This window comes from Corvus hawaiiensis, chromosome 1, assembly GCF_020740725.1.
Source record: "Corvus hawaiiensis isolate bCorHaw1 chromosome 1, bCorHaw1.pri.cur, whole genome shotgun sequence".
In the NCBI taxonomy this organism is placed as follows: Eukaryota; Metazoa; Chordata; class Aves; order Passeriformes; family Corvidae; genus Corvus; species Corvus hawaiiensis.
Genome location: NC_063213.1, coordinates 97,939,803 through 97,952,753, shown reverse-complemented (window position 1 = coordinate 97,952,753; position 12,951 = coordinate 97,939,803). Strand labels below are relative to the sequence as shown.

Below are 12,951 nucleotides of genomic sequence, written 5' to 3'. Positions count from 1 at the left end.
GGGATGAGAGGATTCACGGGGACAGGGCGATCCTTGGGATGGGGCTCCAGAGGAATGGGGGGGGTCCCGTGGGGATGGGGGAAATCCCTGAGGGGGGATGGATCCGTGGGATGGGGGATCCCTGGAGATGGCGGGGGGGCGGCGGGGGGGCGGCGGGGACGGGGGGTCCGTGTCACGGGGGGGCCCCGGGGCTGCGGGAACGGGGGGTCCGTGTCGCGGGGGGGCCCCGGGGCTGCGGGAACGGGGGGTCCGTGTCGCGGGGGGAGCCCCGGGATCGGGCGGTCGGTGTCACAGGGGGGGCCCGGGGCTGCGGGATCGGGCGGTCGGTGTCACGGGGGGGGGCCGGAGCCCCGGGATCGGGCGGTCGGTGTCACGGGGAGCCCCGGGATCGGGCGGTCGGTGTCACGGGGGGTCCCCGGAGCCCCGGGATCGGGCGGTCGGTGCCACGGGGGGTCCCCGGAGCCCCGGGATCGGGCGGTCGGTGTCACGGGGAGCCCCGAGGCTGCCGGGTCCCGCCGAGGGGCGCTGAGGGCCCCGCCCCCCGCGGCCCCGCCCCCTGCGGCCCGTCCGCCTCGCGCCCCGCCCCGCCCCTCCCCCGCGCCCCCTGACGAGGCCGCGGCCCCGCGCGGCGGCGGCGGCTCCGGCCCCTCCCATTGGCCACGGCCCCTCACGGGGCCTCCCCATTGGCCGGGGCCGCGGGGGCGGGGCCGGGCCGTGCGCGCGCCGGGCGCGCCGCCCCGCCCCTCCCTCACCCCCCTCACCCCCCCTCGGCCGCCGCCGCCGCCGCCGCCGGGCGGAGGCACCGCCAGGCCCGGCCCGGCCGCTCCGTCCGCCCGGCACGGCCCCGGCACGGCCCGGACCGGCCCCCACCGGCCCCGACCATGGCGAGCCGCCGCCGGGCCCCGCGCCGGAGCGGTGGGGGGCGCTGACCCGGCCCCGCCCCGGCCCCGGCGGACCCTCCGCGCCGGTGAGTGACCGCCCGACCCGCCCCTCCCGGCCTGGGGCTCCCGCCCTCCGGGGCCCTGCCCGGCCGTGGGGCCCCGCCGCACCGGAGAGGGGCCCGCTGACCCCGCCCCGGAGCTCCCCGGGATCCCCCCCCGGCGCTCGGGGGCCCCGCGATCCGCCCGGGATCATCCCCGGGACCCTCTCCGGGCCCGCCCCGCCTGTGCCCTCCCACCCCCGTCCGGAGAGGCCCCGGGACCTTCCCCGGGATCCGCAGGTCCTGAGCCTCCCCTTCCCTTCCCTCGCTCTCTACTTGAGAGCCCCTGGGGCCCTCTCAGGGCCCCCCCCAGACCTGTCGGGGACTCCTAAGATCCCCTTCTACCCCCTTTCCTACGCCCCCGATTCCTGAGGGTCCCCCCAAACCCCACTGGGCCCCCAGCCCTATGTAAGCCCCCCCCCCCAGCCCCTGAGATCTCCCTTCCTCCCCCCTTTTCCTGTTCTTCCATCCACTCCCGAGAGCCCCAGGGCCCTCCCTTGTCTCCCCCAGACCTGCTGGAGACCCTCCTGAGCCCACCTTTCCCCCTTTCCTGTCTGTGCCCCCCTCCCTCCTCTCCTGAGAGCTCCCAGGACCATCCCTGGGCCCCCAGGCCCTGAGAACCCTCGTTTCCTACCCCACGGCCCTGATCCTGAGAGCCCTTGGGACGCTCCCTGGGCCCCCCCAGCCCTATGGGATCCCCCCGGAGCCCCCCCGGAGCCCCCTCCCTTTTCTGCCTCAGCCTTGGGGGTCCTGGGGGCTGAGCCAATTCCAGCCCCTGGTTCCTCTTTCCTTTGTGGAAGGAAGAAATCCTTGGATCAGTGGGATTGGGGTATACAGGGGGGACATGGAGACCCCTCTCGTGTCCCCCCCATCCCAGGGTCAGAGTCCCCCCTGCTCCATGACAATCAGGGATTCCACTGGTCAGCACCGCTGGGTGCTGGGGGGGGCTGACCATGAGTTTGGGGTCTTTGGACTCCCACTGTGGGGGAGAGGCCAGGCCCCCCTTTGGGGGGGCAGACGGTGCTCCCCTCCCTGCCCTGTCCCCCGTCCGTCTGCTGCAAGGAAGGGTGATGCAGCAAAACCCTGCTCCTGGCAGGGGGGCTGTTTGGGGGCACCCCGAGTCCCCTGTGCCCGCCTACAGTCCAGAGACACTGGGGGGGTGAGGTGAGGCTCCTGGGGGAGCCTGACACCTTTGTGAAGGCCGGGCATGTCCCAGGCTGGCCTGAGGGGTGGGGGGACAGCAGGATGGACGCAGTGGGGCACAGGGGACATCTGCCCTGTGGCAGCCAGTGTCCCCCACTAACCTGGGGGGATCCATGCCAGGCGGGGGTGAAACATGCCCAGCTGGGAGACTCCCAAGCCCCCCCCAGCTTCTCTCCTGGAGGGTTTAACCCTGGGACTCTTTCTCTTGGGGACCCCCAGAGCACATCTTGGGGACATGCCGGGGTGTGCAGTGGGATTTTGGCTGGAAAGGGGGTTGGGGAGGGGTCTGCTGGTGGGGGTTGAGGTGCCAGTGAGACCCCCCCGTGCCCCCAGCCCCCTGTGTCCCGTGCTATGAGCATTCAGTGTGACTTCTCCGCGAGCAGCTGCAAATGAAAATGGAGGATATGTCTTTGTCTGGCCTGGATAACAGCAAACTGGAGGTGAGCTGCCCCCCCTGGGGGTCTGTCTGTCCCCTGGGGTGTCCGTGTGTCCCCCCCAGTCCCTAACAGCCCCCCGGGCCCCCAGGCCATCGCACACGAGATCTACACGGAGCTGGTGGAGGATGCCTGCCTGGGGCTCTGCTTCGAGGTGCACCGGGCTGTCAAGTGTGGGTACTTCTTCCTGGATGACACGGACCCCGACAGCATGAAGGACTTTGGTGAGCCCCCCAAGGCCCCCAGAGTCGGGGTGACGCTGGTGACAGGGGCACAGCCAGGCCCCAGCTCCCAGAGAGGCTGTGGGGGTTTGGTGGTCCCCACACACAGGGATTTGGGTTTGAGGGGTGCTGAGGGGGATTAAATATCCAAATGTCCCCCCAACAGTGACCAGACTGTCCCAGAGGGGTAAATGGGGGGTGGGGAGTGTGTCAATGAACCCCAAAACGCGGTGCTGAGCCCTGGGGGGCACAGCTGGGGTGTGGATGAGAGGTAGCAGAGACCCCCTGGCAGCACTGCCACTGGTTTCAGTTCCCCCGAGTCACACTGAGGCTATGGGGAGGCTCTGGCAGCCCCCAGGACCCCCCCTCCAGAGCAGAGCGGGGGTCTCAGGGCAGGGGCTGAGCGTGTCCCCCCGCAGAGATCGTGGACCAGCCGGGCGTGGACATCTTCGGGCAGGTGTACAACCAGTGGAAGAACAAGGAGTGCGTGTGCCCCAACTGCAGCCGCAGCATCGCCGCCTCCCGCTTCGCCCCACACCTGGAGAAGTGCCTGGGCATGGGCCGCAACAGCAGCCGCATCGCCAACCGCAGGTGGGACCCGGGGCTGCGGGTGCTCCCCGGGGGAAACCGAGGCACGAGGTGGGCTGAGGCTGGGTCTCTTCCCTGTGGGAAGCTGTGGATTCGGGCACTGATGAGCCTGGGATGGGAATTCAGCGTCCAGGTCTCTGCAGTTCTCGCTTTTCATCGTGGGGATGTCCAGCTTGGTTCCTCCCTGGAGCTCCTCTTGTTCCTCCCCACCAGTTCACCCCTCCCAGGAGAATAAGCCGGGAACCCTGGGTCCTCTGTCCCCCCTGCCTCGGTGGCTGCTGGGGACTCCTGTCTGGACCCCTGGGTGCAGGGGAGGATGGGAGGTGCAGGATGGACGGCCCTGGGGTGCTGGGGAGGAGGTGGGGCAGATCCCAGCCATGACCTCCCTCCCTGCTAAGGATCGCGAGCAGCAACAACCTGAACAAGTCGGAGAGTGACCAGGAGGACAACGATGACATCAATGACAACGACTGGTCCTATGGCTCCGAGAAGAAAGGTGGGGAGGGGTCCCTGGTGTCCTGAGGGGTGGGGGACACATCCTGAACCCCGGTCCTGGCTGGTTGTGTGTGCTGGCCCTGGCCCTGGGGAGGCGGCGGCTCTGGGCTTGGGGCTGAATCAAATCTGTCCCTTCTGTGTCTCTCCCCACAGCAAAGAAGAGGAAATCGGATAAGGTGAGGGGTGAGAGGTGCAGGGAAGGGCGGGGGGCGCGAGGGGACACAGGACGCCCCCAACACCCCCCTCTCGTTGCAGAACCCCAACTCGCCGCGCAGGTCCAAGTCCCTGAAACACAAAAATGGTGAGGGGGCGGGGCTTGCACGCCTGGGTGGGGCTGGGAAATGGGGGGGGCTCACACCGGGGGGCGTGGCTTGGGTGGGCGTGGCACATTGGAGGGGTGGGGTATTTGGGTGGGTGGGGCAGCTGCAGCAGGTGGGGCTTGTGGGGAGGCGGGGCTCTCCCTGGCCGGGGCCGGTGGCTGTGGGAGGAGGCACTGGGGGTCCCAGGCAGGGCCAGGCCGTGGGCAGGACCCCCTTCAGCCGTCCTCTCTCCCAGGCGAGATCGGCGGGAACCCCGATCCCTTCAAGGTGAGCCTGGGATGGGGGGAGATGGTTGCCAGTCCCTCCTCCGCCCCCCCGGGGGCGTCCTACTGCCCCCTCAGGAGGGTCCCCCCAGCTCCCCCCGCCCTGACCCTGCTCTCTGCCCCCCAGTACAGCAACTCGGCTGGAATCAACTACGAGACGCTGGGCCCCGAGGAGCTGCGGACGCTGCTCACCACGGTGCGGGGACAGGGGGTCCCCAGCTGGATGGGGGGGGCACCACCGGGGATGGGACCCTGGGGTCTCTCCGAGCTGGGCTCCGTCCCACTGGGGCTGATTTCCAGGCTGGGAACAGGGACAGGCAGCAGGTCCTGCTCTTGGGGCAGTGGCTGCTTTTTCTGAGACACAGCACTGGGAGACAGGGGGACCCCAGGGGTGTGAGGGTGCAGCACAGCCCAGGGGTCACTCACCTGTCCCCTCCAGACTCACCTGTCCCTTCCCTCCCCAGCAATGCGGGGTCATCTCCGAACACACCAAGAAGATGTGCACCAGGTGAGGCCTGGCCCTGCTCACTCTGGGGGGGCTTCCCGGGGGTCCCCAGTATGCCCTCATCCCCATGGGAGGGGGGAAGGCCCATCTCAGTCCCGTGTCTCGTCCCCAGGTCCCTGCGGTGTCCCCAGCACACGGATGAGCAGCGCAGGGCAGTCCGGGTTTACCTCCTCGGGCCCTCCGCGTAAGTGGGTGCAGAGTCGGGGTCCCCAAGGTCCCGGGGCCATGGTCCCGTGGAACAGGGGCTGGGGGGGCTGCACGGGGTGCTCAGGTGGGGCTGGGGACAGGGACAGCCCCAGGGAGGCCTGGAGGGGATGGGAGCCCAGGGCTGGGGTTGGGATGTGCAGCCCAGCGGGGCGGGGGGGCTGGGCCGAGCCCCTGGGCATCCCCCTGGCATCTGGGGGGGGCCTCTGTCCCCACTGTCCCTCCGTAACACCCGTGCCCAGGTCCCTGCCCGAGGCCGAGGGCGGCGTGGAGAACGACAGCTTCGAGGTGGCCGAGAGCCAGGCCCTGATGAGCCGCCTGCAGTGGGACGGCTCCTCTGACATCTCCCCCTCTGACTCAGCCTCCTCCAAAGCCAGTGAGTGTTCAGGGGAGTGGGGAGCAAATCCTGGGTCACAGACCCCTCTGAGGGGCAAATCCTGGGTCACAGACCCCTCTGAGGGGCAAATCCTGGGGCACAGATCCCTCAGTGGGGGCAAAACTGGCTGTTCTGGCATCTCCCCAGTACAAGAGGGGATGAACAGACCGTGGCTCCATCCAAAGCCTGGAGCACCTTGTCACCCACCTGGGAGGGGGAGGAACATTTTGGGGTAGGTTTTCTTGGGTGTTGATCAGAGATGGGCATCATCCACTCTGTTGTGGGGCCCATCTCTTCCCTGACACCCCCATTTCTTTCCTTTCTCCCCTCCCCAGGTACAAACAACTCCGAGTCCCGCAAGACCAAGAAGAAGAAGCCCCACTTAGGGCTGGTGAGCGGCACCCCAGGGCTCGGCTCCAGCAAGAAGAAGAAGCCCAAGCCCCCCGCCCCCCACACCCCCAGCATCTACGATGACATCAACTGAGCCCCGTGGAGCTGGGGAGGGGCAGGACGGACAGAGGGACGGACAGGGGTCAGGACAGCCCCCAGGCACCCCTGGGCCGGACACAACGCGGGTACCGGAGCACGGAGGACTCGGCTGTCGCTGGATGGGGCTGGATTTGGGGAGCCCCCATTGGTGCCCCCCTTCCTTCCCCCCTGTCCCGGTGCCTCTATTTATTCTGTGACAGTTTTTGTACGTGGGGCTCCCGTCAGGGCGTCTCACTTGGACATGGGGGTACAGCCCCCCTTCCCCTCCCAGCGCCCCCAAAGCCACCCGTGCCCCCCCACACCTGCTCCTCACCCAGTGGGGTGGGGGGCACCTGAACACCCTGGGCAGGTCGGGGTCTGGGTCAGGAGGCTGTGAATGCCCCCTGCCCCGGGGTTTTGGGGTGAGCCCCCCACCCTGGGGCTGCCCCCCTCCCTACCCCGGGCTGGCACTCGCTGGTCGGGCTGGCTCAGGAGGGGGGGTCACACTGGAGGGGGACAAGTGGGGACCCTCTCACCCCCCAAATCTGTTCAGCTGTGCCTGCATTCAGCTGTTAGGGGTCCTGGGTGCCTGGCAGTGCCCACACAGTGGGGTCACGGGGGGCTGCATGCTGCATCCTTCATGTTTGGGGCTGTTTGGGGGTGGGTCTGGGGGCGGGGGGAGCTGCTGTGACCATCCCTGCACCAAACTTTGGGGAAGGGGGACCCCAACCTGCCAGGGACCTCTGGGGGGAGCTGGGATTGGAGCAAAACTGGGGGGGGAAGCACAGCCCGGCTTCAGCGCAGAGCCCCCCACACCTCTGTCCCCAGGGCAGCTCCGTGTCCCCCTGGCGTGGGCCTGGGGAGCTGCTGCTCCAGTCGGGGAGTCAGTGGGAACCCCCCACAGCTCTGGCAGGGTTTGCAGCCCCACAGGCTCCACTTTTGTTTGGGGAGGCCGGGACCAGCGCCCCGCTGTGCGGGCCGGGGGGGGACAGGTCCCTCTGGCTGGATCCAGGTCACCCCCTGCCCTGTGCTCCCCTCCCCTCCCGCAGCTGTTCTCCATCGCAGGGGCTGTGCTGGGGACAGGGTTGGCTCCATCCCCTCTGCTGTCCCCCTCCATGGCTGGCTGACCCCCCCTTTGGCCATATGTCCCCAGGGGAGCTGTGTCTGTCCCTCCACCCTGGTGCCGTGGCTCATCCTCTCGCTGGGACTCACAAATTATGGTGCTCTCGACTCCGGATTCACTATTGTTTTCAAACTGCTGCTAAAGGCTGGGCTGGGGGGGTCCCGCAGAGCCCTGGGCACCTCAAAATGCTGCAGGCCCCCCACTGCATGGAGACCCCCGTGTGGTCCCTCCTGATGTGGCTTTGGGGCTGGAGGGGTCTGGCCCCCGGAGCATGCCAAGCTGGCCTTCGCGTGCCCCGGGGCTTGAGGACGGGGCTGTGGGCACCCAAAACCACGGGGGACCACCCCAAACTGCCTGGGGGGGCACGGCGAGCTGGGGGTGTGGGGGGAGCAGCCTGAGCCCCTTCAGCTGCAGGAGAGGCGCTGCCATTTGGGGTCCAAGGGGTGTTAACAGGGCTTGGGGGGCTCAGACCGTGCCCTGTGACACCCCCAGGTCGGTGTCCTCACCCCCCCCCCCTCCCCCAGTGTTTGTGCGTGTCCCCCCCGAGGGGGAGCTGAGCCCTTGTGAGGTCTGTGTGTCCCGTGAGTGGGTTGTGGCTGCCCCTGTAAATAAAACTGCATCTTGACTTGGTATCTCTGGCATTAATTACAGCTCATTAATTAAGCAGGGCCTCTACCCCCCCACATCCATCTCCCCCCACTCCAGCAGCCACAAGTGGGGCTGGATTTGTTTTTATAACCCCCCCAAAACTGTAGGTGGGTGAGAGAGTGAGCAGCCCCCAGGGCAGGAAGGCGACCACTGGGGTGCCTTGACACCCTTTATTTGCTTTAAAAAGTCCTTGGGAAGAAGCCGCGGCCCTTTCCAGTGCTGTCCCACTCCCCTGGAGCTGGGATTGGGGCTGGGAGAGGGGGAATGGAGTTTGGGGGGGGGCACAGCCCCTTTTTGGGAGGTAAAGTCCGGCAGCAAGGCTGGGACGCTGAGCTCCCACAGCATGGGGACAGGGACAGCGTGGTGCCTCCCCAGCTCCTTCCCGCCTCATCCCGCCTGTCCATACACCCCGAAGGCCAGGAAGGTGACCAGGACGGTGACACCGATCAGGGACACGGTGGCCGGGGCTGTGAAGAGCTGCCGGTAGTTGATGCGGAAATACCACCCGAGTGCCAGCACCACCATGACTGTGGGGACCATGAGGCTCCCCCCGCCCAGGGGCAGCCCGGGGGCTGCGGGGCCGGCGGGGCTGGGCTCGGGCAGGGCAGGGGTGGCCACGGTGGCCCCCCGGGAGCGGTGGCAGTGGATGACACAGTTGTCGGTGATGCGGAGCGAGCGCAGCGTCCGCGCCTGGTCCTGCAGCAGCTGCCCGCGGTAGATGAGCTTCATCTGGCTCTCCTGGCCCGGGAAGTATTTGCTGCGGAGGAGGGAAGAGGTTGGAGGGGGCAGAGACGGCGCTCATGGACCCACCTGGGTGGAAAGCCCCCCCCTGTTAAACGGGGAGGGGGCAGCTCGGGGGGGAACACAATAGTACTGCCACCACGCCGTCTCTTTTAAACTCGTTGTTTTAAAGCCCACACCCCTCGGTATTTTTGGCACAGCAATAGGAATAAAAGCCCACCCCCGTTCTGTGGGAGGGGGCTGTTTGCGGGGGGGGGGGGGTACAGGAGCTGGGGAGGGGGTGCTGCCAACCCGGCAGTGCTCCCCATGTCCCCTGTCCCTCGGGACTCACCTCTTGAGAATCCCCACGGTGTCCTCGGGCCGGGCCACCGCCACCTCCTCGGTGTCGTTGAGGAACTTGAGGCGGATCTTGATGAGGCCGGGGCACACGTCCCCTGCCCCGGGGGCACGGGGCTCAGCGGCGCCTTGGGACAAGCTCCGCACGTCCAGCAGCTGCTCCAGGCCGGGATCGGGGGGGCTCCCGCTGTCCTCCTGTGCCGCCGCCCCCCCTTCCTCCTCTGTTTTCTCCTCCGCGTTCTCGGGGGCCCTGGGGGGCTCCGGGGCCTCGGCCGCGCCCGCGGGCCCCGCGTAGGACGGGAGCGGCCCGAGGCGGATGACGGCCGCGTCCCCCGTGCCCAGGAGCTGGCCGCTGCCATCGGCCACGTACGTGGACAGCCAGGCCAGCACCAGCGCCAGCACCAGCACGGCCACCCCGGCCACCAGCGTCACCTCGTCCCCCACCCCCAGGATGAGGGGGGCGGCCGGGGGCTCCATCTCCGGGACCCCCCCCGCTCAGCCGGGGACCTTTATCCCCGCCTCGATCTCCCGGTGCCCGGTGTGACCGGGCTGTGCGGCGGCAGCGGGGATCCCGGGGGCTGCCCCGGTGCCACCTTCGGGCTCAGAACAGACCCCGGGGCTGCTCCCGGTGCCCGCAGATCCGCAGAGACGGGAGCTCCTCGCTGCGGATTTTCCTCCTCGCTTCCGAGGGACCAAACCGGCAGCGCTGCGCTCACCTTACCGGGCCCGGCGGAGGCTCCCGGAGGCGCCCGCAGCCCCTCGGTGCCCGGCGGGGCAGGGTCAGGCCATCCCCGACCTGGACGGAGCAGAGCGATGCGGTTAGAGGGGCCTGGGCACCGCGGGGCGGGAGGAACCGGGGCAGTCCCTGCCCGTCCCCGGGGGTCTCGGTGTGTCCCTGCCGGTCCCCGTGTGTCCCGGGCGTCCCTACCAGCCCCGGGGGTCCCGGTGCGACCCTGCCATCCCCGGCCATTCCGGGGGGTGCCGATGTGTCCCTGTCAGCCCCCGCGGTCTCGGGGTGTCCCCGCCATCCCCGGGGGTCCCGGGGTGTCCCCCCCCACCACTCACCGCCTCCCGCCGCCGCCGCCCGCGCGCCGGAAGCGCCACGTCACAGGGCGCCGCCGCCAGGGGGCGGGAGGAGGCGGCGGGCGCGCGCGCGGCGCGTCACGGCCGCGCTCACGAGCCACGCCCATTGGGCGTGGCCAAAGGGGCGGAGCGAGAGGGACGCGGCCATTGGTGGGCGGGGTCTGTGGGGGGCGTGGTCACGGGCCCGGCGGGGCGGGGCCTCGGGAGCCGCGTGGGAACCCCCGGGCTGACCCCCCCCCCACCCCCCCCCGGGGCCTGACGCCCCCCGGCCGCGGTGCCACCCCCTCCCCAGTGCCCACATCCTCCAGGGCCCATCTGTGCCCTCCCTGCCACCTGTGACCCCCTGGCTTTGCCCGCCCCAGTCCCCGGGCACCCGCAGCAGCTGCCATTGCCCACGCGGGTCGCACAGGGACAAAGACGCCCCAAGAGCCACCTCTGCCACGTCCTTTAATGACACCAGGGCACGAGGGGGACACGGCAAGCGGAGGCCGGTGGGGGACGTGGAGGGGACGCATGAAAGGTACACCAGCGGGGACACATGTTGTGCCCTCAGGAGATGAGCCCCTCGATGGGCAGCTGGAGGTAGCAGCGCAGGGGAGGCGGCAGTGCCAGCCTGGGGACAGCGGTGTGACAGCGGGCACCCAGGTGATGCCGGATGGCCACACGTGCCAGGTGCTGCAGCCGCCGGGGCTGTCCCGCCATGCGCACGGCCGAGGCATAGAACTCCTGGTGCTCCTGCACGTGGGGGACACGGGGGTCAGTTAGCTGGGCTTGGGACACGGGGACAGCCCAGGACCCCCCAGGACATTCCAGAACACCCCCTTACCTCCCACAGCTCGGGGGGCACGGTCTCCACCCAGCCGTCGGCGGGGGGCACACGGTCGTAGGCGTTGAGCATCACCTCCAGCGCCGGCGGGTGCTGGCAGCACAGCCTGAGCATCTGCCAGCAGAGCTGTGTCACCGAGGCGTGACACCGCCACTGCCACCACCCCGTGCCCCCATCAGCCCCGTTCCCCACCTTGGGGTGCGCGGGGAGGGCACCGTGCTCGAGCAGGAGCGCGATGGTCTCCTCGGGCCGCTGCTCCCGGTACTCGTGCACGGCGCGGAGGGCGCAGTCCATGGGGGTGTCGCCGGCGCCGTTGGGGACGGTGGCATCGGCGCCGTGGCGCAGCAGCAGCCAGGCCAGCGCGGGGTGCCCGTTGGCACAGGCGTTGTGCAGCGGCGTGTGGCCCTTGCGCCCCGCGGCCCGGGGGTCAGCGCCGGCCGCCAGCAGCCGCTCGGCCACGCGCAGGAACCGCTCGGCGTCCTCGGGGCGCTCGGCCGCGGCGGCCGCCGCGTTCAGGGGGGTCTCGCCCTGGTGGGTGCGCCGGGAGGGGTCGGCGCCGTGGTGCAGGTACAGCTCCACATGGGCCACCAGCCCCTGGCGCGCCGCCACGTGCAGGGCTGTCACCTGCCGGTCCCGTGTGCCCAGGTTCACCTGCGCCCCGTGCGCCAGCAGCAGCTCTGCGCACCTGGAGCGGAGGGAATAGGGTGAGGGGACACGACCAGGACACGCCAGAAAGATTTGGCTCCCGTGAGATACCCCTAGGGGCATCCCCAGGACATACCGGAGAGCCCTGGCTCCCACGGAACAGCCCCAGGGACACCCCAGGGACCCCCGCAGGACACACCACAGGCCCCTGGCTCCCAGGCTGCGTGGGCAGGAGTGACGAATCCATGGGCGGGGCCTCTCATGCAGATGAGCCCCACCCTGGCCAGCCCCCCATGCAGGTGCCCCCCTTACCTGAGGCTGTGGGGCGCGGTGCAGAGGTGCAGCGGGGCCGAGCCGTCGGCGCTCAGCACGTTGGGGTTGGCACCAAAGGCCAGGAGCAGGCGGGCGCAGTTGGGGTGGGGGGCGGCCACGCTGTCGTGCAGGGGGGCCCGGTCCCCCACCACGGCGTCCACGGCCGCCCCCCGCAGCAGCAGGTGCCGGGCACAGTCCTCGTAGCCGCGGGCGGCGGCGATGCGCAGGGCAGAGGTGTGCTGCCGGCGGGGGCTCAGCACCCACAGCCCTGCGGGGGTCAGCGGGCACGGGGGGCTGACGGATAGCCCAACCCTGCCGGACCCCCCCTCACCCATCCCCACCCACCCACAGCCCTGCCGGAGGTGGGGGGAGTAGTGGGGCACCCGTGAGGGCTGCCCTGCACACCCACCCTGCACCAGACCCCCCCTCACCCACAGACTGGAGCAGCCAGCCTTGCTCCCCCAGCCTGCCTGGAGCTGCACCCTCGCCCGACACCCCCTTTCCTTTTCCTGGCTCCCCACTCATTCTGCAGGGGAACGGAGGGAAGGGAGAAGGGAGAAGGAAGAAAGGACCCCCAGTCACACCCCCGGCCCCGTACCCTGCTCCGGTGACCACACCAGCTCCTCGCTGACCATCTCCAACACCAAATTCGCGGTGGCCTCGTCCCTGAAGATGCTCTGGACGCGCGGCAGGGTCTCCGGCGTAGAGGGCGTTGTGCACGGCGGGGGTCCCGGCAGAACTGGCGCCGCCGGGGGGGGCTCGGGGGGGCTCGGGGGGTCCCGGGCAGGAAGCGGCGCGAGGCCGATTCCCGGGCCAGGGCTCTCCGGCGATCCTCCCGCTCCAGCAGCTCCCGCTGCAGCCGCAGCGAGCGCAGCGCCGAGGAGCTGAAGGCAAAGGTTTCGTGGGCCATGGGCACCCCGGGAGGGCAGAGGGATCTGGGGGGCAGCGGCCGGCGCCCTGCGCCTGGGGGGTTATAAATAGGGCTGCGCCCCACACACGGATGTGGAATCAAATCCCAGAGCCAGGGGCCCTATAAATAACTCCTGGGCGGTAAACAGAGTCACGGGGTGCCGGGGAGTTTAACCTGTTGGTGGGTGCGAGGTGGGGACGTCCCACGGGGTGGGATCTGGGGATCCCCCAACCCTGCGGGGCTGTGAGACCCTGGGGGGAATGGCCCTCCT

General features: G+C 69.7%; 3 protein-coding genes across 3 annotated transcripts; 1 reads left to right on the top strand and 2 right to left on the bottom strand.

Moving 5' to 3' along the window:
- Positions 1 to 880: 880 nt before the first annotated feature.
- Positions 881 to 7,811, top strand: ATXN7L3 (ataxin 7 like 3). Its single transcript, XM_048319999.1, has 13 exons — positions 881 to 967; positions 2,516 to 2,622; positions 2,708 to 2,840; positions 3,257 to 3,428; positions 3,824 to 3,921; positions 4,074 to 4,096; positions 4,176 to 4,221; positions 4,476 to 4,507; positions 4,631 to 4,699; positions 4,968 to 5,011; positions 5,121 to 5,192; positions 5,455 to 5,588; positions 5,924 to 7,811. Exons 2-13 carry the CDS (start codon positions 2,572 to 2,574, stop codon positions 6,070 to 6,072), a joined length of 1,023 nt encoding a protein of 340 aa, XP_048175956.1. The 5' UTR covers positions 881 to 967; positions 2,516 to 2,571; the 3' UTR covers positions 6,073 to 7,811.
- A 150-nt stretch (positions 7,812 to 7,961) lies between these two features.
- Positions 7,962 to 10,023, bottom strand: TMUB2 (transmembrane and ubiquitin like domain containing 2). The gene is made up of 3 exons (XM_048320013.1): positions 9,970 to 10,023; positions 8,900 to 9,700; positions 7,962 to 8,584 (listed from the first exon to the last, which is right to left on the bottom strand). The coding sequence occupies exons 2-3, from the start codon at positions 9,379 to 9,381 to the stop codon at positions 8,215 to 8,217; spliced, it is 852 nt and encodes a 283-aa protein (XP_048175970.1). The 5' UTR covers positions 9,382 to 9,700; positions 9,970 to 10,023; the 3' UTR covers positions 7,962 to 8,214.
- A 392-nt stretch (positions 10,024 to 10,415) lies between these two features.
- On the bottom strand, positions 10,416 to 12,916 carry ASB16 (ankyrin repeat and SOCS box containing 16). Its single transcript, XM_048319785.1, is given in 7 exon segments — positions 10,416 to 10,722; positions 10,814 to 10,927; positions 11,006 to 11,498; positions 11,771 to 12,038; positions 12,369 to 12,462; positions 12,464 to 12,496; positions 12,498 to 12,916. Coding segments are annotated over 7 exon segments (1,371 nt in total). The 5' UTR covers positions 12,681 to 12,916; the 3' UTR covers positions 10,416 to 10,536.
- Positions 12,917 to 12,951: the final 35 nt, after the last annotated feature.